The sequence below is a fragment of the Callospermophilus lateralis genome, chromosome 12 (assembly GCF_048772815.1).
Source record: "Callospermophilus lateralis isolate mCalLat2 chromosome 12, mCalLat2.hap1, whole genome shotgun sequence".
Classification (NCBI taxonomy): Eukaryota; Metazoa; Chordata; class Mammalia; order Rodentia; family Sciuridae; genus Callospermophilus; species Callospermophilus lateralis.
This window is the reverse complement of record NC_135316.1, coordinates 108,112,329-108,138,151: the sequence shown is the minus strand read 5'-3', so window position 1 is coordinate 108,138,151 and position 25,823 is coordinate 108,112,329. Positions and strand designations below refer to the sequence as shown.

Genomic DNA, 25,823 nt, shown 5'->3' with positions numbered 1-25,823 from the left:
ACAAAAGCTGAACAAAAAAACTATAGAGCTCAATAATACAATCAATAACTTAGACTTGACTTAAATATAGACTATTTCATTCTTCAACAAGAGAGTACACTTTCTTCTCAGCAGCACAAGGATCTTTCTCTAAAATAGACCACATGCTATGCCACAAAGTAAATCTTAGCAAATATAAAAAAGTAGAGATGCTACCCTGCATTCTATCTTATTATAATGGAATGAAATTAGAAATCAATGATAAAATAAGTAAAGCTACTCCAACACCTGGAGACTGAATCATATGCTACCGAATGAACCATGGGTTGCAGAAGACATCCAGGAGGAGATTCAAAAATTCTTAGAGTTGAAAGAGAACACAAATACAACATATCGAAATCTCTCGGACAGTTCTATGAAGTTCTATGAAGGCAGTTCTAAGAGGAGAGTTCATTGCATGGAGTTCATTCCTTAAAAGAAGAAAAGTCAACAAATAAATGACTTAACATTGTCTCAAAGCCCTAGAAAAAGAAGAACAAATCAATACCAAAAGCAGTAGAAGACAGGAAATAATTAAAATCAGAGCTAAAAATCAATGAAATTGAAACAAAAAAAATTTTTTAAAAACTGACAAAACAAAAATTTGCTTCATTTGCTAACTGCTGACTCCCTTTAGCAGAAACAGTAGGCGCTCAAATACTTTGGGAACTGAAACATTGAACATGCAGCACTAAACCACGTACAATGGCACTTAAGTCTGCAAGAAAAATAAATCTCTCTTTTGAGGTTGTTGGCAGGAACATATTTTCATAGCAGTTAGAATTTTTATGGCAACAGATTTCATCAAAATTTATTCAAAAGTGAATTACTTCCACGGATGGATATCTGGGCTCACACTAGCACTGTGTACAAAAGGCTACTCGGACTTGGTCCATCCATCAATCAAACCTCTCAGAGGTACACTTTTATGACTTGCTCCGTTCATTTCTGCCATTACTCTAGAATGGAAGAGGTCTTGTTCACTGTGCAGCATCTAGAACTCATCACTCAATACATTCTTGGAGAAAGTGTGAAGGAATGAGCCCACTAGTTCCCTTGGGACAGTCCCCATGTGATCCATAGTGATCAATCACGTTCCTTGGAATGTGAATGAAGATGGTGATCTGAAGTACACCTTCTGGATGAGTAATAGCAGATGTATCACTTATACACAAGGTGGGTGATTCTGTGGTGTGAGAACCAGCCCTGCAGAGACACGAGAAGGCTCTCTTCACCTGGAAAGTGCAGATTTAGCTCTATAATCATACCCGAAATAAAACCAGTCTCTCCTTCTCAATTCCACCTTTAAAGACAAGGAACATCAGACAATGAGACAATTTGTGTGCTGAAGCAAGTACCTCTAAATTAAATTCAAGAATGATCAGGAGAAAGAAGACTAAGGGGAAGGGAGGAGGAATGGGAAAGGGAGGAACTGCAGAATAAAACTGAGCAAATTATTCCATGTGCTTGTATGAATATGCACAGTATGTTCTAGTTTCCAGTAAAACTATGATGCAACAACTTAAAACAACGATAAATAAATAGAAGGAGGACTAACAGTAAAAGAAGGGTATTAGGGGATGGGAGAAGGGGAGAGAAAAGTTCTAAAGGTTGAAATGGAGCAAATTATGTCAAAATGAACCTCAATATCATGTATAACGAGCGAACAAAGAAACAGTAAATGGCAAAAACAAAAACAAAAAACAAAACACTGCACAGGATAGGAATGCCAGGACACATAAAATTATGAAGACGGTACACAATTCCTTTTACTAAACATGAGTTAATATGGACGGCTCCAGTTCAGGCTGACTTCCAGAAGTGACCCTTTGCTCACACACCCATCGATTCATGTACCCAGCAGGTGTACACTGAGGGTCAACTCAGTGCGGGGTGCAGTTCTGACAGACAGCTGTGTTCACATCCACTAGCTACTTCTGTGACTTGCTGGAAGTCAACTCTAAAGTAAATGCCCGACTCAGGGCTCCTCATACACACCCCTAGTGTAAGAGGGTTTGAACCAAATTTGCAGCCCAGTGTTGCAGGCAGAGGAGGTATTTACTGTGAAGGCAACTGGCCTCTGGACAGTCGAGTTAGTTTGTATCTCATGAGAACCAAGAGAAAAATAAGCCGTCATTTAAATAAGCGTAATGTTCGTAATGAGGTGAGATGTGAAGGCAGGCAGGTATGTGCTGCCGACCTTGGGGACAAATGGGGTCACGTGCCAAGGACGAGGAGGAGAGAAGAGAGCACAGAAAAGGATCATGGAGACGCTCCTCAACCCAATGGAGCTCCCACTGGGTGTGCCAATGAGGAGAAGGGATCCTAAGTTAGGTGAGAATCTGCCGTTTCTTCAAAATAGTCATCCCTTTTCTAAGAATATATTTTGGAGACTGGGATTAGTGCTATTGCTGCCGATTTCTTTGGAAGATCTTGTGCAAATTCAGTAAAAACAAAGCTGATATCCATTTCCTCTTCCATTCAAAGAGCCCCTGGGGAGAGCCGAGTCACAAGCCACCTGGCATGGTGACACCCAGACGCAGTCTTGGAGGCCTGCGGAAGCCTGGCTCTGGCCGTGAACATGTGCCTCTGCCCTCAGGGTGGCCTCCGTGGCTTGCTTCCTTTAGTCCCCTGGTGATGTCTGATGCTTCTGCTATCTGATGACACTACATGCTGCAGGTGAGGCAGGTGCCGGGGTCCAGGTGTGGATTCAAGGAGATCACCTAAAGAAGAGACCCTCCTGCCCTGTGCTATCATAAATTAGGAGGCGAGACATGTGAGAACTGAGGGAGAGAGTTTGGCTTGGCAATGAACTACAGCCGACGAACCTGTCTGAATTCAACAAGGTGAAGTCTTGGGCCATCAATTTCACTAAGGAAATGAACACTGACTTTTGAGAATAAATAGGACCATTGTGTATGCAGGGAAAATTAAAACAGCCTCCTTTGGCAAAAGGTTTAGTGTAATTAATAACAATTAACGAAAGTAAATGGAAGCAGGTTTTGAGACTATTTTGGCGTCTCCCATATTCAGGAATAATCAGAACACAAGCAGAACACACAAGTCACGATGCAACGTGCACCCCCATTCTCACAGCCCGAAACCAGCCATGTGACGCACGTTGTCCAGGGACTGAACTATCCAGAAGGGCACTGAGCAAGGACCGCAAGCCAAGCCCCTCTCACCCAGCAGAGCCTCACGCTCCACGAGCTCCAGCATCCTGAAGACTGGATGTTCTCCCTGCACGGTGTCCCTCAGAGGAGACCAGGGCTGGCTGGTGTGCCCTGCATTGTCCTGGACTACTGCACACATACTCGGCCTTCCTGCTGCTGGTCATTCCTCTTAGGCTCTATTTTGTCAAAATTAAGATTCTAATAAAGATTCTAAATAAAGATCATATTCCTAGTTCAGTAGCTTCTACATCCTTTCATGTAGCGAATGAGCACTCCCAAAGTTTCTATTCCAAGCTGATCTTTATTTCTTTTGTCCTTCCTTTTTAATTTAACACAGTCTCCATCTTAGAGTATTTAAATAATAATAAAAAAAATTTTCAGTGACATATATCCCCACTTTAGAAAAGATCTTACAGGACAAATGAGAAAAATTAAGATGAAATTAATCCTCTTACAAGATTAAAGAAGTCCTAGGGGCCAGGGTTATGGCTCAGGGGTACAGCACTTGTCTAGCATGCATGAGGCACTGGGTTCAATCCCCAGCACCACATAAAAATAAACAAATAAAATAAAGGCATTGTGTCCATCTTCAATGAAAACAAACTTAAAAAAAAAGAAGTCCCAGTTTATAGTGTTTAATGCTCAAATGCCTCTGCTTCTGATTCTAAAAATGGAGGCAGAGGACAATGTAGTCATTTAATTATGTCCCATTAAAAGATACATTGAAGTTCCACAACTGGTATCTAGGAACGTTCCCTTACTTGGAAACAAAGTCTTCGCAGATGTCATCCAGTTAAGATGAGGTCCTACTGCATTGGCTGGGGCCCTGAATCCAACGTCTGATGTCTTCAGAAAGGAAAGGAGAAGGACAGGGGTGCAGAGACTGGAGACTGGAGTGGGGCATCTACTAGCCCAGGACGCGAGGACCAGCCAAGGGCTCTCCGTAGAGCCCACGAGGGGTGCAGCATTGCACCCATTTCAGACCTCTGACTCCCTGGCTGTGAGGGTTCAGCCACCAAGCAGGTGGGAATTTGCTACGGCAGCAGAGACAGTGAAGGCAGGCGGACCCCAAAAAGATGGGCTCTGCTCAGGGAACCTAAGTGCAAATCTAGGGTATGTTTTCGGCATATGTGAAGCTGCTTAAGATATTTGAACAAAATTTTCTTGCACGTAAAATCACGAGAGCTTAGGTGAGATGATGTATGTGAAAAGCCAGGCGCAAAACAGGAAGTCATGAGGGAATTACATGATTTTTATTAATAATGGGAAGAACCCAAATCATTCTTCTTCTTCTACACCCGTATGCTTTAAAAAAAAATCTTGCATAGATTCTTAAAACCCTTTTAAGAGATGAACTAATCATATAATAGCCTTAATTCCCAACTGATATGTGTGGGCATTCGTGCCAGGTCTAAGATGTAAGAGAAAGCAACAGACAGCAAACTCCACTGCTTGCTGAAGTTTCCATTTTCATGCACAAATGCTGTGGGCAGTACTGTGCTAGGCAAAACCATCAGAAATGCAATAAAAGCCACATTTCCATATGATTGCATGCTCATTTAGCTAAAAATTTAACAAATGACAGTGAATTGAAAAATACAATGAACACTCCATTTCAGCCAGCACTGACCTGTATCAATCAGGCATTTGCAAAGAAAGGCAAGAGGGGTCAAGCTTGGCCTGGCATCTACACAGGCTTAGCACTATGTGACCCCCAGCCTCAGATACTCATGATCCCGTGTTCTAGGTGCACAGATGAGGACATTTTCCTCAAATGCAATAGCACACCTTGTGAAGGTCATTAAATACATAGGCTAGTGGGGGTCACCAAGTCTTGAGATGGCAGATAAACAGAATTGAGTGGCTTACCAGGACAAGCAGCAGGACAATGTCAGGGTTGTCACATGCACAAGCGATGTGCATTGGCGTCCAGAAGTCCTCGTCCTGGTGGTTGACGTTGACTCCTCTGTCAATCAGGACCTCTGCGATGAAGGCATTGTCATAGCGAGCACACTGCAAGACGGAAAAGGAAAACAATGTTGTAGCCCGGTGTGACCTACTGCTAATGTCCACAGATGGACAGTTTCACCGTCAGCTTTGAAAGAGGGGAGCCAAACAGGAACGAACATGTTCACACTCCCCCGCTAACCCGAAGAAGGGGCAGAAGTCACACTGACAGGGAACTGGGCCCACAGACAGTGGAAACGAAAAGGATAAGGCAGGGAAGATCTCATGCTAAAAAGTGTTATTTCACCTATGGGTTTTCCGCCATGTGGGTAGGAATATCAGAAAATCTTGGGCCATTCTCAATAATTGTTTTTTCTAAAACACAGATTCGATCATATTACACTTCTACTTCAAAGCATGAACAATTCTTAATTGCCCAAAAGAATAAAGTTTAGCCATTTTATTGCATCTGAGATAGACAAGACACTGCAAGATCTACTGAACTTGAATCTCTAATCATTCTGGAACGGTCTGCAGGAGACTTACCAGCACATCACAACAGGCCAGACGGCAAGTTAACTGGTGAAACTAGAATGTCTTCGGACATAAATTTTAATGACTTCATGGTATTTTATAGATATTTCACAACCTATTAAATCAAACCATCTAGGTCCTTACTTTGTTCTTCTTTTAAAACCCAGATGAATGTGACAAGCCCCCGTCGGTGCTGGCTGCAAGGGTGCACGGACCTGACAGCTGTGCCTGAATGGTCTTGTGCTTGGATAAAGGCTCTCCTGCTACCACCTTGAATTTTTAGTACTTTTCAAAACTTCTAAATATTCATTTTGCACAGAGTTATAAAAATCATTCTGTCCTTTTATTAATGTTTTCAAGTGTATATTTCTATTTTGTATTAATACCAAGTGCAAATTAGTGAAATTATTTTTTAAAAAGACCTATTACTAGATGAATAAAACTTCTGGGTTGTGAACCATGTCCTTTTTATAGGGTCTGAATGGTCCAGAACAGATTTCCCTCCCCAAAATCAATATTCTGGCCAGAAATCCTGTCATGCAAATCTATCCACCTCTTCAAAACTGGTAGTACAATTACTAATAAATCATGATAACACTTCTGCTTCTAAGTGACAGAGACCAGAATTACCTTATGGTTGGACTCAATTACAGAAAAGAAAGACAAGACCTAGGACCACTAAAAGTCCAGATGCAAACCAGACAGGCCCTGCTGTGGTTCCAGCCCCTGGCTTTGAGGGAAGTCCATGGCACAGGGAGAGCCACAGGACCCAGGTGGGCTCATCAGATGTCAGGAGCTGCACAAAGACCAAAGGCCCCTCAAGCATGCAGCTGGACCCACCTTGGAGGAAGGAAGGAGCACTTGGAGCTCACAGTGGCCAGACTGGTGCCCGTTCCCTGTACACAGCACGGGGCTGATTAGTTCTAAATGAAGTCCTGCTCTGCCTTGCAACCTAAGAAATCTTACATTCAAGTCTTGAAAGTGTCACGTTGTTTCCAAACAGCAACAGTCCCCCAAGAACTCAAGATTATTTTCAGAAATACAAAAATATTCAGTACCCTGCAAGGCAGAATTTCCTGTCTAGAATCCAATAAAAATTCCCAGGAATGCAGAAGAGCAGACGCCAGGACACACGGTAAGAGAAAAACTGGCCAAAGGAAACCATCGGAAGAGGGAGACCTGTTCAAATGGAGCCAGTCACAGGAAGATATGAGAGAGACTCCGGTAACTTGTGGGGATGGGAGGCCCCACGTGGCCAAGATGCACCTAAGAGCAGACAAGATGTCACAGAAGGAAAGAGCAGAGGGCCTGGAGATGTCACGCGAATCCCACAAAAGAGAATAGAGGGGAAAAGGGATGCTAAAGCCCTGAGTGCGGAACCAGGGAGCCCGGGAACCTTCACAGGCAAAGACGTCAGAACAGAGATGAATGTGCTTATTGCTGAAATGGCTTTAAAATCCAGTTCAGCATTTAAGGTGAGGATGGAGCTTAGGGCTTATGATATATGTAAATGTAAAATGTGCTGAGAGGGAGAATAGAACGTCGTTAGTCATGTTTTCAGCTGTTTGTTAAAGGGTAGGATGTTGGTGGAAACCAGACTGGGATAAGCCGAAGTTATATCCTAAACTAGGAACACAACCACCAAAATACCAAATACAGCACATAATACCATGAGCATATGAACCTCAACCATAGAAAATAATCCCTAAGAAGGCAGAAAAAGTGGAAAGAGGGCACTAGTAAACAGAGCCAAAGGGTGGACTTCCACATGACCCTACAAGCAATCATGGAAATAAGTGTGAACCCTTTAATGTCCCAGTTCAAAGGCAGACTAGATGAATCAGCAAGACATCCTGAATGCTTTCTGCTAAAACTAATAAAATCTTCTGCCTCAGTTAATAAAAAGTGAATAATAAATATTCACTTTACCACTTCTCACCAAGTTGATCCGACAGGTCCAGCCAGGGCAAAAGGAGTGGGAGCCAGCTAGGATGGAAGAAGACCGAGAGCTGCCCCTTCACAGGTGACATTTCCCTCCGTGGGGAAAATGCCATGGAGGGTCTGAACTCATCTAACCAACCACTGGCCACAGCAAAGTTGTAGGACACAAGATCAAGCCTCGGAAATCAAAGGTATTCTAGATACCGGCAACCAACTTTAGGGAAATTATTTTTTAATTAAAATTATATAAGTTTTTTGAAATATTTAGTAAAAAATCTGACAAAAAATGTAAGACTCACATTCTGAAAATCAACAAAACATTGGTGAGACAAAATTTTTGAAGACCTAAACAAATGGAAACATGGAGTGTATTCTTGGGTTAGAGGCACAATATCATTAATGAAGCCCTCCCCATGCTGACCCATAAATTTGACTCAAATGCAAGGAAAATTCTTGCAGGTGTTTCTGTAGGAATTAAAAATGTGAATCTAAAATTTATAAGTTAATGCAAAGGACCGAGGATCGCCCCCAAATCTTAGAATCAGTCATTGCATCAAAGCTACCTAACTTCAAGAGCTCCATTGACACTAATCGACCAACAAGCATTCCAAAAGTCTGCAGAGAAAATTCAGGGGAGAAAAAGTATTCTTTCTGCAAACTATGCTGAGACAACTGGGCATCCCTGCAAGGAAATATGCTTCTGAACACCGTGCATCACAGGCAAAATTCACCCTTAATGAAAAGGAGTGGAAAATGGGAAGGCTAGAATTATAACAGGGATCAGGAGAGATCTTTGTGAGGACACCTGTGGTCCTCCGTTCCCCGACAGCCTCGAGAGTGTTCAGGAAGTCCGTGCAACTCCATGGCCTCAGGGCCACATGAGTGGTGGCCTGACCACTGCCGGATGCCAGGAAGCCATCAGGGCAAAGGCAGACATACGCAGCTTCACGGAAGAGCTCTCGGCTGAGGTATGTGCATCAGACACTCCAAGCCCCATGTGTCAAGAGCACAGGCCTCACTAACATCAGGAGCCTGGCAGCGTACTCACCATGGCTTCAGGCTTGGGAACAGTGACAGAGAAGGTGAGGACCAGAACAGGAAGGAGCAGCAAACTGGTTTCATCATGTGGCACCCAGAACCCATTTATTCTGTGAAATCCATCTGCAAGGAATTCTTTTTTACTCTCTTGATCTTTCTGATCACACCTGCACAAAAAACAAGGTGACCTCCTCCGTCTGACCTGTCAAGCTTCCCTTGTCCTCTGCCTCAGGAATCCACATTATAATCGAGCTGTGAATTTTCAGTATCTTTCACCAAAAAAAGTTAACAAGATGCAAGGCTGAGAGGGATATCAGCCCTCTGGAGTGAAGTGAGGTTCAGATTCACATTTCAGAGGATTATGAATAATAATTTGACAGCAATAAATACCTTCTAATCACACCTGTCTGAAGAAATGAAGAAAGCTGAACATCCCCCTACAATGTTCTTACAATATCATGGTCAGATGGGGAACCTAATTCTCCCTACAGAGGATCTCCTTCAAGCTACAAATCTTCCCGGTTCAGGCTCCTCTTCTCGGTATCAACCAATTTCTGGTGACACCTTACAGCACCAAGAAAATGAAGGAGCCCACACTCCTGTCATGCTCAGCAGAACTGTGACAATACTTCTCTCTGCCTGCAGCATGGAGCATGTCGCCACGCTCACCTGAACCATCCTCTTCCTTTCAAAATACCTAGAAAAACTCAGAAGATAATCTGTTGGATCTATTGCAAAATGAAAAAGTGGCGCTTCTTATCAATAATATCAGGACAGTGAGTGACAAGACTACAAATCATGAAAACTCGGTGTCCTTCTAGCATGACCCTGTGGCTCCATGGACCACACGTCCCAGAACCAGATCCACTGTCCTAACAGCACCCTGTGACTCTATGGATGACCCAAGCCTGACCAGGCCTGCTGTCCTACACCACACATCCCTGAACCAGGCCGCTGTCCTGCAGGACCCTAGGACTCTCTGCACCACATGCCCTGAACCAGGCTGCTGCCCTGCAGGACCCTGGGACTCTCTGCACCACATGCCCTGAACCAGGCTGCTGCCCTGCAGGACCCTAGGACTCTCTGCACCACATGCCCTGAACCAGGCTGCTGTCCTGCAGGACCCTGGGACTCTGCACCACATGCCCTGAACCAGGCTGCTGCCCTGCAGGACCCTAGGACTCTCTGCACCACATGCCCTGAACAAGGCTGCTGCCCAGCAGGACCCTGGGACTCTGCACCACATGCCCTGAACCAGGCTGCTGCCCTGCAGGACCCTAGGACTCTCTGCACCACACACCCTGAACAAGGCTGCTGCCCTGCAGGACCCTAGGACTCTCTGCACCACATGCCCTGAACCAGGCTGCTGCCCTGCAGGACCCTAGGACTCTCTGCACCACATGCCCTGAACCAGGCTGCTGTCCTGCAGGACCCTGGGACTCTGCACCACATGCCCTGAACAAGGCTGCTGCCCTGCAGGACCCTGTGGCTCTGCACCCTATTCCCCTGAACCAGGCCACTGTCCTGCAGGACCCTGAGGCTCTGTACACAGTCACCTGAACCAGGCTGCTGTCCTGCAGGACCCTGGGACTCTGCACCACATGCCCTGAACCAGGCTGCTGCCCACAGGACCCTGGGACTCTCTGCACCACATGCCCTGAACCAGGCCACCGTCCTGCAGGACCCTGTGGCTCTGCACACAGTCACCTGAACCAGGCTGCTGTCCTACAGGACCCTGGGACTCTGGACACAGACACCTGAACCGGGCTGCCGTCCCTTCCCACACACTGTGCACGTGGCAGCCACGTGTACCACACCCAGCCTGCTCTGTGTTGCCAACCTCCCAGGTTCCCTCGTGTGCACACACTACTTTCTTCTGGAACACCATTCATTTTAAATCATCTCTCCTTATCCAGGATTGTGCAGGGCACTCCGTGGAAATAACCTAATGCCTGAGTCCTCCTCGAGTGTGAGTAAAATGTTCTCACATTATTCTCCCCCTGGGCCTTCCAAAGCTTCTATATCGTCTGAACCTACTGCTGATCCTTCCAGAATCACTGGCTCATCATGTGGGCTTCTTTCTCAGCCTTGCCCTGTCCTCATGGGCCTCCTATGCTTCCATCCGGCCACTCCCTCCTTCCTGGGAGACTTGGGGACATGGCAACAGCCTCCTCTCGGATTTGAACATCACCTACTGATGTGACCCACAGCCCTGGAAAACTCACCCTGCAGGAGCCGCAGGTGTCTCCCTTTGTACCTGCTGGTCCTTACCTGCCCCTCTCCACTTGCCACCTACAAAATCAGCTCCCCTCTGAAATACTGAGTTCTAACACCCCAATCTATGACCCAATATCCCATTCTTCACCCACCACAGACGAGGACAGCAGGGTGGCCAGCTCCTCCCCCAGGGACAGTGGAGGGGGGTGGGAGCAGCAAGTAGCTGTTCCCACTTGGCCCTGGAACCTCACTGGGTGTGCCCTGCCTTCTCGGCCCCCCACTGTCTCTGAACAAAGATAATGGCTGTCAATGTGCCAGCCCAGCACCATCCCCACTACCAACTCGGCTGAAAGGAAGGAAAATCATCATCGAAACCAGTGACAAAGGTGATTTTGAAGTTGAGAATGTCTTTTCCCTCCGTCCGCCCGAGGGCTGTTTTGAATGTCTTAGTTCTTTAGTTCCCTAACGAGCACATCATGGGGAATCCTGAAATCTTTCAGAAAATTAAAAAAAAATTAACAAAAATACTTACAGTTCGCATATTAAAATTCATGTTCACACATGAAAGTTATCTTTTGCCAATTTTTTAAAATGAGTCTTGGATCTACCGTAACATCAACTTCCTCAACGTCTACCCGTTTCTTTTTCCCTGAGAACTTTCCCTTCTCCGCATTGATCCCAGAGCCGCCACGGAACAGGAGAGAGGAACACGGTGCTGGACAATGTCCAGTTCATTCCAGGGGTTGTGCATTGAGTGAGTCAGGGGCGGGCACAGCTCTCGTACCCAACAAGCAGCCAGGTGTCTCGGACCCTTCTGGTGGCCACTGGTGGACAGGGTGATACAGCGGCAGAGTCTATTTGAATCAGCTGGGGTTACAGGTTCTCAGTAGCTCAAAAAATTTGCAGAGAGAAAAAGAGAGAAAGAAACAGTAGCCAAATTCATTTGATCTGTTGCTATTTCCCATACTTTTGCCACCACTCTGTAATCTGCACATGCTCCTTTGCATTCCACATCACTAGCTCGGGCCACCTCTTTCATTTCTTCTTATGAAAACATGTCCACTTCTCTGCCACTATATCACACCAGGGGATGATTATGTGAAGTGAAATAAGCACAGAAAGACAAACCACAGGATCACACTTGGAAGTGGCATGGAACACGTTCATCTTGGAAGCTGAGCTGGAATAGTGGTTCCCAGAGACAGGGGTGAGGGGCATCAATCAATGAGTGTGATGTTATTATTTGGAAGGAGGAATAGGTGTGGGTGTTCCTTGGCACAGCAGGGAAGATAATTAACAACAATGCATTATGTATCTCCAAGGACTTAGAGCAATTTGAATGTGTTCACCATAAAATCGACACAAATCTAAGGTGACAAAGTTATTTTCAAAGAAGAAATAAATGATGGCATTAAACTGCCATTGAATGCACTTATCACTTTTGCTTCTTACATGTCTTTTCTCTAGCAAAGCTATCCTCCAAACTCTCCTCCCATGGATAAACTATTCAGAATACCCCAAGTTGATTATATTTATTACTTCCACAGATGTTCCAAATAGCCAGAGGTTCCAGGCAACTCAAGCAGAGTCTAATTAAGAACTAGCTCGTCACTCAAAAGACTCCGATGTCCTTCTAATGCATGTCCAGGAATTTATAGCCCTGACAAGTCTGGTACCCTGTCACATGGATGGAAACGCTCCCCCGTCAGCACCGAGTTCGTCTCCAGTGGTCGAGATTGTAGCAGGTCACACTTTTCCAGGCACTGTGTTTGACAGCGTGTCTGCAGAGGAGGACAACACAGTGGCACCCTTCATAAATGGACAGTGCCCTCAAGAAGAGCTCTGCCTGGGGTGCAGGGCACATGTAGCTGCGGTGTTCTGCAGGGGTTGTGACCCAAGGGTTATGTATGGAGTTGTGGTCCACAGCACAGAGGTGTTGAGGGGGTGACCCTTCAGAGACAGGGCCTAGTGAGAAGTGGTCAGAGCACTAGGAGCAGTGCCCTCAGTAAGGACTGAAGGGGTCATAGTGGATCCCAGGTAGTTTACAAGAGTGATTTGTAGGACGAACTCGGTGCTGACGGGGGAGCGTTTCCCATCCATGTGACAGGGTACCAGACTTGTCACTCTTCCCACTCTCCAGCCTCTGGTCTTTCTGGGGGATCATTTCCTCTTACACACACCTGCCATGATGCCATCCACCCAATGGGACAGCTAAAGAGGCCACCCCTGAGCTGAACTGGGGGCTCACTCATCTCAGACTTTCAGCTTCCAGAACTGTAGGCTAAATAAACCTGATTTGCACATGGTCTAGCTTTGCGCACTCTGCTCTGGAGTCAGAAAGCACATACAACACTCTGCGCATCACTGTGGACAGTGGGAGCCAACGGGAATTGATCAAGCAGAGGAACAAAGAAAAGCGTGAAGAAGAGTCTTGACTGCTCTCACCATTAAGAAATGTTCAGCCGATGGACACATCCAGCTGAGTCAGACACACACGCTGCGAACATGACTGAACCATCACAGGTCCTCCACTAGTGTGTATAGTTTTTATGTTTTATGTATCAGTTAAAAAGCAAATTGAACTCTAACTTAAAAGATAAACTTCACTGAAGACTAATTTCCATGAGATTAAATGGATGGTCATGTACCCATACAGCTTTAAAAGATCAGAGGCCTTGAGTCATGTGGGGCTGCAGAATTGAGGTTTCCACCGTCATCAGTTAAAGCCCATCCCGAGGGCCCACCCTGGGCCCTGTGTCTAGCTCAGCCAGAGGCTGGCAGGTGGTACCTGTGAGCCCACAGCTGGCACAGGACCTGCAGTGAAGACAGCGGTGATGGGGAAGTCAGCCGGCTGCTGAGCCAAGACAGTGGAGCACCCCACAGCAAGAGAAGAAAGGAACAGTAGAGAGAAACAGAAGCAGCGTTTGTGGAATTACAGGTGTCCTGGTACCGTGAGGGAGTCAGACATCCTCAGAGCTGTTCAAGGAAGGCTTCTGAGCCAGGGTGTGGGACCGATGCTATAGGGAAACTGTCCTGGTGTGGCACTCCAGTTTCTCCTACATGAAGCTCTGCACCACGCTTCAAAGCCTGCCATGTCCAAGTTCTTGAAGGTGGCCAGTGTCCTACAGGAAGTGTGTGGAAAACGCCTTGCTTATCTGCCTTCATACTGCCGAGAAAGGGTCCTGGTTCTTCATGAGATGGGTTGCCTTGTTGCAGAGAGATAAAAGCAAAACAAGATCAAAACAAAACTGAAAGCCGTCCAGTTCAGAAGGGCCTTCTCTTGTCATCTGAGGTTCAGCAAATCCACCCGAGCAGTGTGTTCCCTCAGAAATGCACACCTCCTGTAGTTTCTGGCTAGCTGGCCAAAAATCATGGCAATTTGCTCTTCTGTTGCCCTTTTGCTCCCAAGTTATGCTCACAGGTTGTCATGAAAAATAGGCCCAAAGTGCAGTTCTGAGTCTCACCCAGGATTCAGTGGGATGCTGGGCTGATCTAAAATCCTGGAGTGTGCACTTGACAATTATGGATGCTCGGGTTCTCCGAGAGCAAACAGATGCTGGGTTATAAAAAGCCAAGTCTGGTTAGGAACGCGCATCTTAAATCACTTCCCTGGGACAAGGTGAAGAGTCCCTCTCTCTCTCCGTGAGCACCTGCCTTCACTTGCTCTAGTAGACATCAGGCTGCCCCCTCCCTCTGAGGTTAGCCTTTCTCCTCCCTCTGCCCCTTCCCCTGCCCCTCAGCTTCCTGCAGCACAGGCTGTGTGACTCCCTCTACCAGATCCGGGAACGCTGCAGGACAGCTCCAGGAGAGGGCACATTCTCTTGTGCTATGCGGGAAATCCTTGCTTGAATTTACCCTTGCAGATTTTGCCCTTTTCCTTTTGGAACAGCAAAGCAAAGCACAATATTTTCTGCTCAATTCTGAACAGAAAAGCTGTTGCACCGCCTCTGCTGCAGGAAGCTCCTACTTGCCTCTGCTTCTCACAACAGCAGACTTGACAGAAACTCAGAGACCCGAAGAGCAGTCCACTGCAGAGCAACAGATTTTCTTTTCAGAAGAGCAAAGTTACTAAAGTACTTAACATTTAAATATCTAATCAAAACAGCCTTATTTATTAGTTTGTTACTATATGAAACATGCTTATTTGAAATGCTCAAGCAATATGTAACAGGAAACACTAAAAATGCAAAGATCTCATTTCTTTCCCATCCAAGTCACTTTCAAAAACTTTTCTTTCCTTCAGGTATTTTCTGTGCTAGGCAAAGGATTATCTATCTGCCCTACCTACCTCCTATCATCTATGTATAACCTACCTATCTGTAGTATCTATCTGATGGCTGCAAGCACTATTTTTATATTCTTTAGCCTGTTTTGGCATGTACTGACATCTTGGACATTTTTTTTAATCTACTATAGCTCCATATTTTTAGCATCTGCAGAAATTCCACTCTCTAAATGCCATGTTTTTGTAAAAGTAGAATTCACTCAGTAGAAGAAAGGGCATTTCTTATTTCCAAAGCATTTCACTTGGGCTCAGCTGTGATCTGACCTGCACAGTACAGACTGAAAAGCTCTGCATGTCGTTCTCACGGTTCAGTTATTAAACACAATGACACAGAACTCTGGACAACTGAGCCAAACCTATGTAATTCTGTTCCCAAGGACATAACTTCTCAGCAAGGGTTAAATCTGAGGTTTCTTCCCTGTGGTCCTCCTGTGATGCACCTCCTAGGGGCAGATGCTGTTCCGATGGCCATTATTCCCCCACCACCCCCAGCATACAGTGCTTGCTACTGTCCTATGTGTTGCAGTGTTGCATGAGTTAATCATGCTGGGTAAACAGACCGAGCCAAGGGTATTTGCAGAAAATGTGTTAACGAGAAGTTTAAGTAAAGATACTACTTGACTAAAAATGTGAAAATCTGCTTCTCAAATATCAAAATTGGATCCTATGAGGATTTTTAATTCCCAAAATAAAAGGTTTTCTGGCACTTCTAAGAGAATGTCTTACAAGAATCCATACCTAGACTACGGTGTTGGCTGAATGCTACTGGATCTAGACGAGGAGGGTCCCGGGAACCTCCTCATTCCTGCAGCTCAGGCTGGCCCCGGGCACCCTGCTGCCTCCGCTCCAGGGCAGCGGTGGAAGCCATGTAATTAGGGCCTCAGCCTGAGGAGCCGCGCAGTGCAGGATGCCCGCGGGGTGGGGCCCAGCCAGCCACCCACGCTTGACACTGGAGATGGCTAAATTGCCTTCCTCAGCCCCCACGGCTTTCTGAAACCTGTAATTTTGTCTCTCTGGCAACCTGCAATTGTTCATTTGTTTCTATTTGCTCAGTCATCCCAGGAGGAGGCTCCAGCCCAGACCCTGCTCCCTCAGCAGCCACCTCTAGGTCCTCACGTGGTCCTCCTTTGTCCTGGTCTCAAGGCCCCAGTGAGCAACGCCAGCCCAGCCGCAGCACGGGGGCCTCAGGTTTCCTTCTGGCCCTGCTGTTTGCGAATCTCTACTCCCTCTACCTGGGCCTAAGGTGACGGCCTTCTCCTTAACCAGAACAGGCTCACATCCTGGGCCTTCTCTAATCAGCGGCCCCCCTCGCACTGCAAGGCCACCCACCACATGATGGGACAAGCGTCTAAGACGACCGGCTGCAGTGTCCGAGTTACCGTCTGGGAGAGAGCAAGGCACCAAACCCTCAGGTGGAAGCCCCAGGGCAGGACTGTGGAGAGGCAGGGCTCCTGTGCTGCGGGACTGGATAAAGGGCCCCTTCCTGCGCCCCCTATCATCCTCTCTGGTCCACAGTCATCCACGAGTGAGATTCTGTCTCCCTCCAGAAAACCAACTCAGGATGAGCACACAACGCGTGTCTGGAACCTTCTCGGCCCTGTCTGCACAAGCCTCAGGTTAATCTATCAGACAGTCACATTAGTCAGCCGTCCACCATGACTATCCCCCACCATCCTGCCATGCCAGGTGTGCTCTGGGGGTCACAGAGCTGATGGTCCTCGCTGCCACTGAGCTGACTCCAGTGAGCACAGCAGCGGCAGGGCCCCTATGCCATAAAGGTAAAGAAGGACAATAAAGGGATGAAGTGGCCTTGCCTGTGATGGGCTTCCTGCAGGGTGTCGTGCCCTGTGGGCAAGACAGGGTGGCCACTGGAGAGGGGCTGGAGCAGAACCCACAGCAAGCGTGCACCTGGGCCATGATAACCGCAGGTCACACAGAGGAGCACCAGGGCCTGTGGGCTGAGGAGCAGCAAGTGACCAGGGTGGGCAGAGCAGGGAGCAGGAGCCGGAAGATGGGTCCCACAGCTGAGGGCCAGGACTCGGCCACAGGCCAGACTTGGGATTTTACTGAGTGAGAAGGGAGATTCCTGGGGCATTTTGGAGAAAAAGTGACGACCCAGCTGCCATGTGGGGCTGGGAGTCCAGGGAGGGCAAGATGGGAGGCCAGCAAGGAAGCTGACGCCCCAGGGAAGAGACTGTGGTTCGGCATGGTGGCTGCCAGGCAACGAGAGATGGCGGCTTTCTGGCTTTTCAAATCTGAAGAAAAAGCTGATGATGTTCTGATTCCTAGGACAGAGGCTTATCTACTCAGAGAACTCAGATCCTTCAACACTCAGGGGCTAGGAACTAGCCCTGGCCCCTCTCCCTTCTCATCTCCCCTCCCCGTCACTCACCCACAGACAGCGCTTCCTTGGTCACATCAGAGTGACTTCTCCAGGCTCACTCCTGGAAAAGACCCACCTCCCCCTGGAGAAGCAAACACAGAGGACTGGACCTGGTGCCAACACCCGGGGACGCTGGCCGAGAGGCCCCTTACCTGCAGAAGGCTCTCAGGAGAGGGTGGGGAGCTTAGGGCTGCTTAGAACCAGCGGTGGGATCTAGGGAGGCAGCGCTCACTGCGAGCACCAGGAAGGCAGTGCAAGGTGCAGAGTCTCCGACCAGGGCACTCCAGGGAAGGAAGGGTCACCTGCCCACCTCCCTGGGTCTCCGACAAGTGCTGGTGAGAGGCCACCTGCACTCTCTGCAAAGCACCTCCTGTCCACATTCTGACTGCTGGCTTTCCACAATTAGCTGCTTTCCAGATTTTGTGCACCTTCGGTAGGAGTCTGTCTCCTTTAAGCAGTTTTCCCCCATGGCTGGGGTCAAGCTCCAGCCCAGAAAAGCCAAGTGGGGGTCTCTGGACATCAGGGGTTAGGTTTTTACAGCTCCCAGGTGGCTCCAAAGTGCAGTAGAGGTCAGCAGCCCTGTGAGGGGGGAGGCAGGACCCCTCTCTATCACAGTCGCTAGAACCTGAAGAAATGCTTTTGTCCTGGTAGATAACCCTAAATTAGAATTTTTCCTAATGTTATCTTGGTATTTTTTATTTTAAGTTATCATCTTCAAATAAGTCCTAAATGTCCCTAAATCAAGTAATTGTTGATTTTTTTCTTAATTTTTATGCCTAAGTCAGCAAAAACTCTCCTGCATGTGAACCTAATAAATTTATAATAATAACACTTACTTATGCATGCAGTTATTTATTTACTTAATCATTCCCTCTTTTCATTTGTGAAGGCATGTAAGGGGAGTTCTATTCACTGATATGAGCCAAATGATAAGCAAGGGAGTAAAATGTCATTAGGGCAATAAGGACAGTTACAGAAGAAAATACAGGGCAAGTGTCCACTACTGCCCAACCAGTGCAGGACCGCTTCACTCATTCCTTGAACACCACTTAATTTTGAAAACATTTCCCTTTGGGCAGACGCTGTCTAACTACATTTGTTAAAGATTATTTACAAACTTCAAGCAGAAATCATAAGTGCAGCCCCTTATCCAGCCTGTTGATTGGAAGCACATCATTCTCCTCCACGCCATCTGTCAGAGAGATGTGCACTTTGGGCCTCAGCCCTTGAGTCATGCTTCTTCTCCAGGGGCCCCCACCTCTCCCTGACCGCCACGGTTCTTACCAGATGGAGCAAGGACCCTCCTGAGGAGACGAGAGTGTGCGGATCCGCCCCCTCCTTCAGGAGCCGGAGCACTGAAAAAATGAGAGAGGAGAACGGAGTTGTAGCAGATCTCGTCCACACCCCGACCGCGACCTGCAGGGTTTCACTGACACCTGAGACCACAGCAGCTGAGCCAGGGGAGAAGCCTACACCAGCTTCCATTTCGTTTGGTCACAACTGGTGGGTTCCTCCTCCCAGCCAAACACCCGCCTTCTCTTGGCCATACCAGTGATGGTCATGGGAAGGAACAAGGGTGGCCGGATCTTCACAGCTGGTGTACTAAAGTGTCACATTCACACTTCTTTAGTTTAACAAAAATAAATAACAGCCACCACTTCACCGGGCTCAGGTGGTGTGAGGATGGCTGAGGTCTGAGCCTAAGCAACTCCATTTTAAAACTCTAGTTTGAAACCTGCAGTCTCACCAGGACACCTATAGGAGCCCTCCAATGTGGCCCTCAAGCACCAACAAGTCACTTTTTTTTTTTTAAAGAGAGAGAGAGAGAGAGAGAGAGAGAGAGAGAGAGAGAGAATTTTTAAAATATTTATTTTTTAGTTTTCGGCGGACACAACATCTTTATTTTTATGTGGTGCTGAGGATTGAACCCAGCGCCACGCGCATGCCAGGCGAGCACACTACCACTTGAGCCACATCCCCAGCCCTTAAATGATTTTTAATACAGGAATTTTTAACTGGTTTACAACTGACTCATAAAGTTCCTGAGAGTTTAATAGTAGGCTCCTGTGAGCTGATAGTAAGCAGATGGAGACGGAGGAGGAAGGAGACACAGGAAGGGGAAGACTGAGAAAACCATTCCTGCCCTGCAGATGTGAGTGGCAAGCTTGGTGCCCTCCATAGTCAGACCCCCACGAGGGAGCCAGGGGCCAGGGTAGGGGGCGTTTTGCTTTTCCCAGAAAGGACTAGTCTCTGATGGGGCAGTTTCCATTATTAGACTGAACAATTAGAACCACAGACTGGATATGAACTGGTTTCCCCTCTACCCCAGGTGAGACTCTAGAATAAGATGAAGTCAGCTATTGGCAAAATAAGGACAGCATGTTCTCATACACCTATGCCAGTACCAACCAAGTCCGGACTCGGTTAAACACAGAGCATGGGGACATCACTACATGTTAAGAGAGATGAAGAAATGTCACTAGTATAAAAATTAGTTTACAACATGCACTTCTGAAGAAGAATGGGACCATCTTCTGAGACTAACATACTGAACACTCTTCTATGCACCTAAGAGTCCAACACTGTCCTGGACACTTCATAAAACATGCTTTCATTCTCTCCATCACTACAGGTTTTCCAGTGAGGAACAGAGGCTCTGGTGGAGGATGTGTGCCTGGGACTACAGGTGGGGCAGGGGATGCGGAGCTCAGGTACAGCACCCCAACTCCAAGGGTCGTGGTCTTAACCTAAAACAGCACTGGGATAATGGAATCTCAAAATCACAACAGGAAACACCAAGTTAATGCCTCAAAGTTACTAATTTGTGGGAAACTGCCCAAATTTAGATTAAAATACTTTCTTTAAAAAGACAGCCGTTAGGCATGGATTCGGTAACATGGTTCCAATTACCTGTAGAGGGCACAGGCCTCAGCACTCTCCCTCTCTAGAGCTTTCTTTTTTTTTTTTTTTCAGACTTAATCTGACCTTTTTTTCTTCTAATTTGTTATGTATGACAGCAGAATGCATTACAATTCATATCACACATACAGAGCACAATTTTCCATGTGTCTGGTTGTTCACAAAGTAGAGTCACACCATTTGTGTCTTCATAGCTATACATAGGGTAATGATGTCCATCACTTTCCACTGTCTTTCCTACCCCCATGTCCCCTCCCTTCGCCTTCCTCCCTTCTGCCCTATCTAGAGATAGTCTAATCCTCCCACACTCCCCCCGCAACCCCATTATGAATCAGCAACCTTATATCAGAGAAAACGTTCGGCATTTGGTTTTTGTTTTTTTCACTTAGTATTATATTCGACAACTCCATCCATTTACCTGAAAATGCCATGATTTTATTCTCTTTTATTGCTGAATAATATTCCATTGTGTATATATACCACATTTTTTTTATCCATTTATCTACTGAAGGGCATCTAGGTTGGTTCCACAGTTTAGCTATTGTGAATTGTGCTGCTGTAAACATCGATGAGGCTGTGTCCCTGTAGTATGCTGTGTTTAAGTCCTTTGGGTATAGACTGAGGTGAGGAATAGCTGGGTCACATGGTGGTTCCATTCCCAGTTTTCCAAGGAATCTCTTTACTGCTTTCCATATTGGCTGCACCAATTTCCAGTCCCACCAGCACTATGCAACAAAATGAAATTAAATGCCTATCTCTCACCATGCACAAAACTCAACTCAAAGTGGATCAAGGACCTAGGAATTAAACCAGAGACACTGTGTCTATTAGAAAAAAAAGTAGGCCCTAATCTCTATCATGTTGGATTAGGCCCCAACTTCCTTAATAAAACTCCTATAGCACAAGAATTAAAATCAAGAATCGATGAATGGGATGGATTCAAACTAAAAAACTTCTCAGCAAAAGAAACAATCAGTGAGGTAAATAGAGAGCCTACATTTTGGGAACAAAGTTTTACCACATGCACATCAGATAGAGCACTAATCTCTTTTGAATAAAGAACTCAAAAATCTTAACACCAAAAAACCAAATAACCCAATCAATAAATGGGCCAAGGAACAAACACTTCTTAGAAGATGATATACAATCGATCAACAAATATATTAAAAAAATGTTCAACATTTCTATTGGATAAATGCAAATCAAAATACTCTCTAGAGCTTTCATTAGGTACAAACCACTGTGTAGCTCTCCATACTGACTGTCACACAGTATCACCTTGATCATGGCTCATACCTTCACAGGATGCTACATTTAAAATTAGGAGCAAAGAAAATACTTAAAGAAATAATACATGGAGAAGAAATCAAAACCGAACTATAGAGCTCACAAAGGACAAATCTCATTTGAAGAATCGATAAGTAAATGAGAAACAGGACCAAATTAAACACTAGACATACATCAAAAGGGCAGGAGTTAATAACCATCTCTCTACAATAACACTGAATGTAAATGGTCTCATTCTCTATATAAAAGAGATAGGCTGACAGAATGGATTAAAAAATAAGACTACCACATGTTGTTTGCAAGAGACTCATCCTATAAGCAAAGACAGCCATAGGCTGAAAGTGAAAGTATGGAAACTGATATACCATGCAAACGGAGTCTGGACCAAGCAGGAGTCGCTATGTGACATCTGACCACGCAGGTTTCAAGCCATAATTAATCAGAAGAGACAAAAACAGTCACTTCATACTGGAAAAGTGAATCATCCAACAAGAAGATTTAGCAATGATATTTATGCCCCAAATATCAGTGTTCCAAATTACATAAAACAGACACGACTTGACATAAAGACTCAGAATATACTACAGTACAACACTACTGGTGATTTCTACATGTTTCACCATAGATAGAACATTCAGACATAAACTCAGTAAAGACTCTTTAGACCTCAAAAAATATAAATCAAATGAACTTGTTAGATATCTACAGAATACTTCATCAAACAACAACCAGATTCACTTTTTTTCTTACCTACTCATGTAAAGTTATCCAAAATAGATCATATTTTAGACCACAAAGCAACTCTTAGCAAATACAAAAAAAATATTATAGATCTTTGCCGCAGTCTCTGGCTGGGCACAAATCACGAGCCACCACACAGCTTGTAGATTCAAACAGCAATTCTTTATTCCCGAACTCACACCAGCCGTCTACAAACACGTTCTGGGGGAATCCACGTTCTCTGCCCAAATCCACACTCTGCCCAAATCCACTCCACATGGGCTTCTGTCTCCCAAAATATACTGTCTGACCCTAAGAACTCAAGAGGAACTCAGCAGCAGGATACGCCCTATTCTAAAGGGGGAACACCCTAATCTCCTATTATGCTGAACCGCCCTATTCTAAAGGGGGAACACCCTAAACACACGGATCCGCCCTGGTCCTTGAGCAAGGTCACCTTACATGCAATGTCCTGCAAAATGTCCTATTTCCATGAGTCCTTCCACTAAAGAAACATGGGGGTACGCTGGCAAGGAAATTGTCATACCTACTTGGCTGATGGCTCCCAGCATCTCCCCCCTTCTGATTAATTAAACAACAAGTAATGTGGCTTAAGGACCGTGCCTGGTAGGTTGTCCAGTTCAACATATGGCACTTACCCGTCATTGGAAAACTGACCTTTAGGCGTCAGCCTCCTGTCTTAGGTTGATACCACTGCAACTGGATCATACCCGTCACTGACTACGGGTCCAGCATACAGCCATACTTGTGGATAGGTCTATGCACCAGTGGGGGGGGGGGGGGTGAGGTACTTTGCCTCACCTCTGTTGGCCCCCAAATTTGGCCTTGGTGCCAGTGGGGGAGTGAGGTTAATGTGGCTTAAGGACCGTGCCTGGTAGGTTGTCCAATTCAACATATGGTTCTTACCCGTCATTGGAAAACTGACCTTTAGGCAACTGACCTTTAGGCGTCAGCCTCCTGTCTTAGGTTGATACCACTGCAATTGGATCATACCCGTCACTGACTACCGGTCCAGCATATAGCCATTGGCCCCCAAATTTAGACCATCACTAGCAGAAGGGAGGAGGATACAGAAATGCCACGACACCAAGCCAATTGACAGTTCCTTTGGAAAAATTGCATCACTGGTGACACCATTAGCAAAGATATGCCAGCACTACCACAATTAACATGGGATGCGCTGGCAAGGAAATAGTCATACCTACTTGGCTGATGGCTCCCAGCAGATCTTTGCATATTATCTGATCAAATGAAATTAGAAATGAACACTCAGAAAAAAAAACTACAGAAACTATATAAACACGTGGAGACTGAATAATACACTTTTGAATGATGAATGGACAGTAGTAGAAATCAGGACATAAATTTAAAAATTGACTCAAGCAAGAATAGTGATGCAACCCACCAGAACCTCTGGGACACTATGAAATCAGTTTTTAAAGGAGACTTTATAGCTAGGAGTGCCTACGTACAAAGATCAGAAAAATCCCAGAAAAACAACCTAATGATTATTTTCTCAAGAATGTCAAAAAACAAGAACAAGCCCATGCCAAAACTGTTGAAAGAAAGAAAGAAAATCAGAGAAATAGAAAATTAAAACAATACAAAAAATCGATTAAACAGTTGGTTCTGTGAAAAGATAACCAACATTGATAAACTCCTAGCCAAACTAACCAAATAAAAAAGATAGAAAACTTAAATTTATAAAATTAAAGGATTACTTTGGCTATCACTCACATCACAGAAATCCAATGGATCATTAGGGACTCTTTTGAAATCTTATACTCCAATAAATTAAAACCTAGAAGAAATGTGTACATTCCTAGAAACATATCACCTGCCAAAACTGAATCAAGAGGAAACAGAAATCTAAACAGTTCAGTTCCTTGCCCATTTATTAACTGGTTTATTTGGGGGTTTTGGGCATTCAGTTTTTTGCGTTCTGTATATATTTTCAACATTAATCCCCTGTGTAAGGTGGAAAAACTCTTATCCCTTTCTGTAGGCTCTCTTTTCAACCCCTTGTTTCCTTTGCTTTTCAGAAGCTTTTTAATTTGATGCCATCCCATTTATGGATTCTTGATTTTCTTTCTCGCCTTTAGGAGTCTTGTTAAGGAAGTTGATATCTGTGCCCATATGTTGGAGCATTGAGCATTGACCAATCTCAATTGTTCAATTCTGGCAGAGATTCTGGCCTCATATACTAAAATCTTTGATCGACTTTGAATTGACTTTGGGTCAGAGATAGGGATCGAGTGTCATTCTTCTACATATGAATTTCAAGTGTTCTTTACACTATTAATGAAAAAGGCTATCTTTTCTCCAATACCTGTTTTGAGGACTTTGTTGAGTATTGGATGACTTTATCTGTGTGGGTTTGTCTCTTTCTACTGTTCTGTTTCACTGGCCCTCCGGTTTGCTTTGGTGCCGATGCCATGATGTCTCCCTGCCTACAGCTCTCTAGTTCACCTGGAGACCAGGTGTTGTGATGCCTCTCACAGCGATCTTCTTGGTCAGGATGACTTTGTCCATTCAGCCCTCTTATTCCTCCAAATGAATTTTAGAACAGATTTTTTTCTAGTTCTATGAAAAATGTCACTGGTATTTTGATACGGATTGCAGTGAACATGTGCAATATTTTTGGTACTGTAGACATTTTGACAACATTAATTCTGCTTATCCAAGAACATGAGAGGTCTTTCCATCCTTCAAAGTCTTCTGCAATGTCTTTCTTCAGTGTCCTGTGGTTTTCATTGCTGTGGGCTTTCATCTCCTTCATTAGATTAATTCCCAAGATTTTTTTTAGGTTATTGTGAATAGGCAAAAAATAACTCAACAGACACTTCTCAAAAGAAGAAATACAATTCGTTGGCAAATACATGAAAAAATGTCTGACATCTCTAGCAATTAGGCAAATGCAAATCAAAAGTTCACTGAGATTTCATCTCACTCCAGTCAGAATAGCAACTGTCAAAAAATACAAACAAAAATAAATGTTGAAGAGGATGTGGGGAAAAAAGCATACTCACACATTATTTGTAGAACTGCAAGTTAATATAAGCACTCTGAAAATCAGTATGGATAGATCTAAAAAAAAACAGGAATGTAACTATCACATGACCCAGCTATCCCTCTCCTTGGCCTATATCCAAAGGTTCTAAAATGAGCATACTCAGGGATGCAGTCACTTCAATGTTTATAGCAGCACAACTCACAATAGCCAAGCTAAGGAACCAATCTAGGTGCCCTTCAACAGATGAATAGATAAAGAAACTGTGGTATAAATACACAATGAAGTACTACTCAGCCTTAAAGAAGAATGAAACTGGGGCTAAAGAGA

General features: G+C 45.3%; 1 protein-coding gene across 1 annotated transcript in view; it reads right to left on the bottom strand.

Moving 5' to 3' along the window:
• The window catches only part of Myo16 (myosin XVI), a 393,713-nt gene that overhangs the window by 322,537 nt on the left and 45,353 nt on the right, over positions 1 to 25,823 (bottom strand). The window contains exons 2-3 of the mRNA XM_076872404.2: positions 18,821 to 18,891; positions 5,061 to 5,204 (exon numbers count right to left, since the gene is read on the bottom strand). Coding sequence (XP_076728519.2) covers positions 5,061 to 5,204; positions 18,821 to 18,891 — 215 coding nt within the window. The remainder of the gene's footprint in view (positions 1 to 5,060; positions 5,205 to 18,820; positions 18,892 to 25,823) is intronic.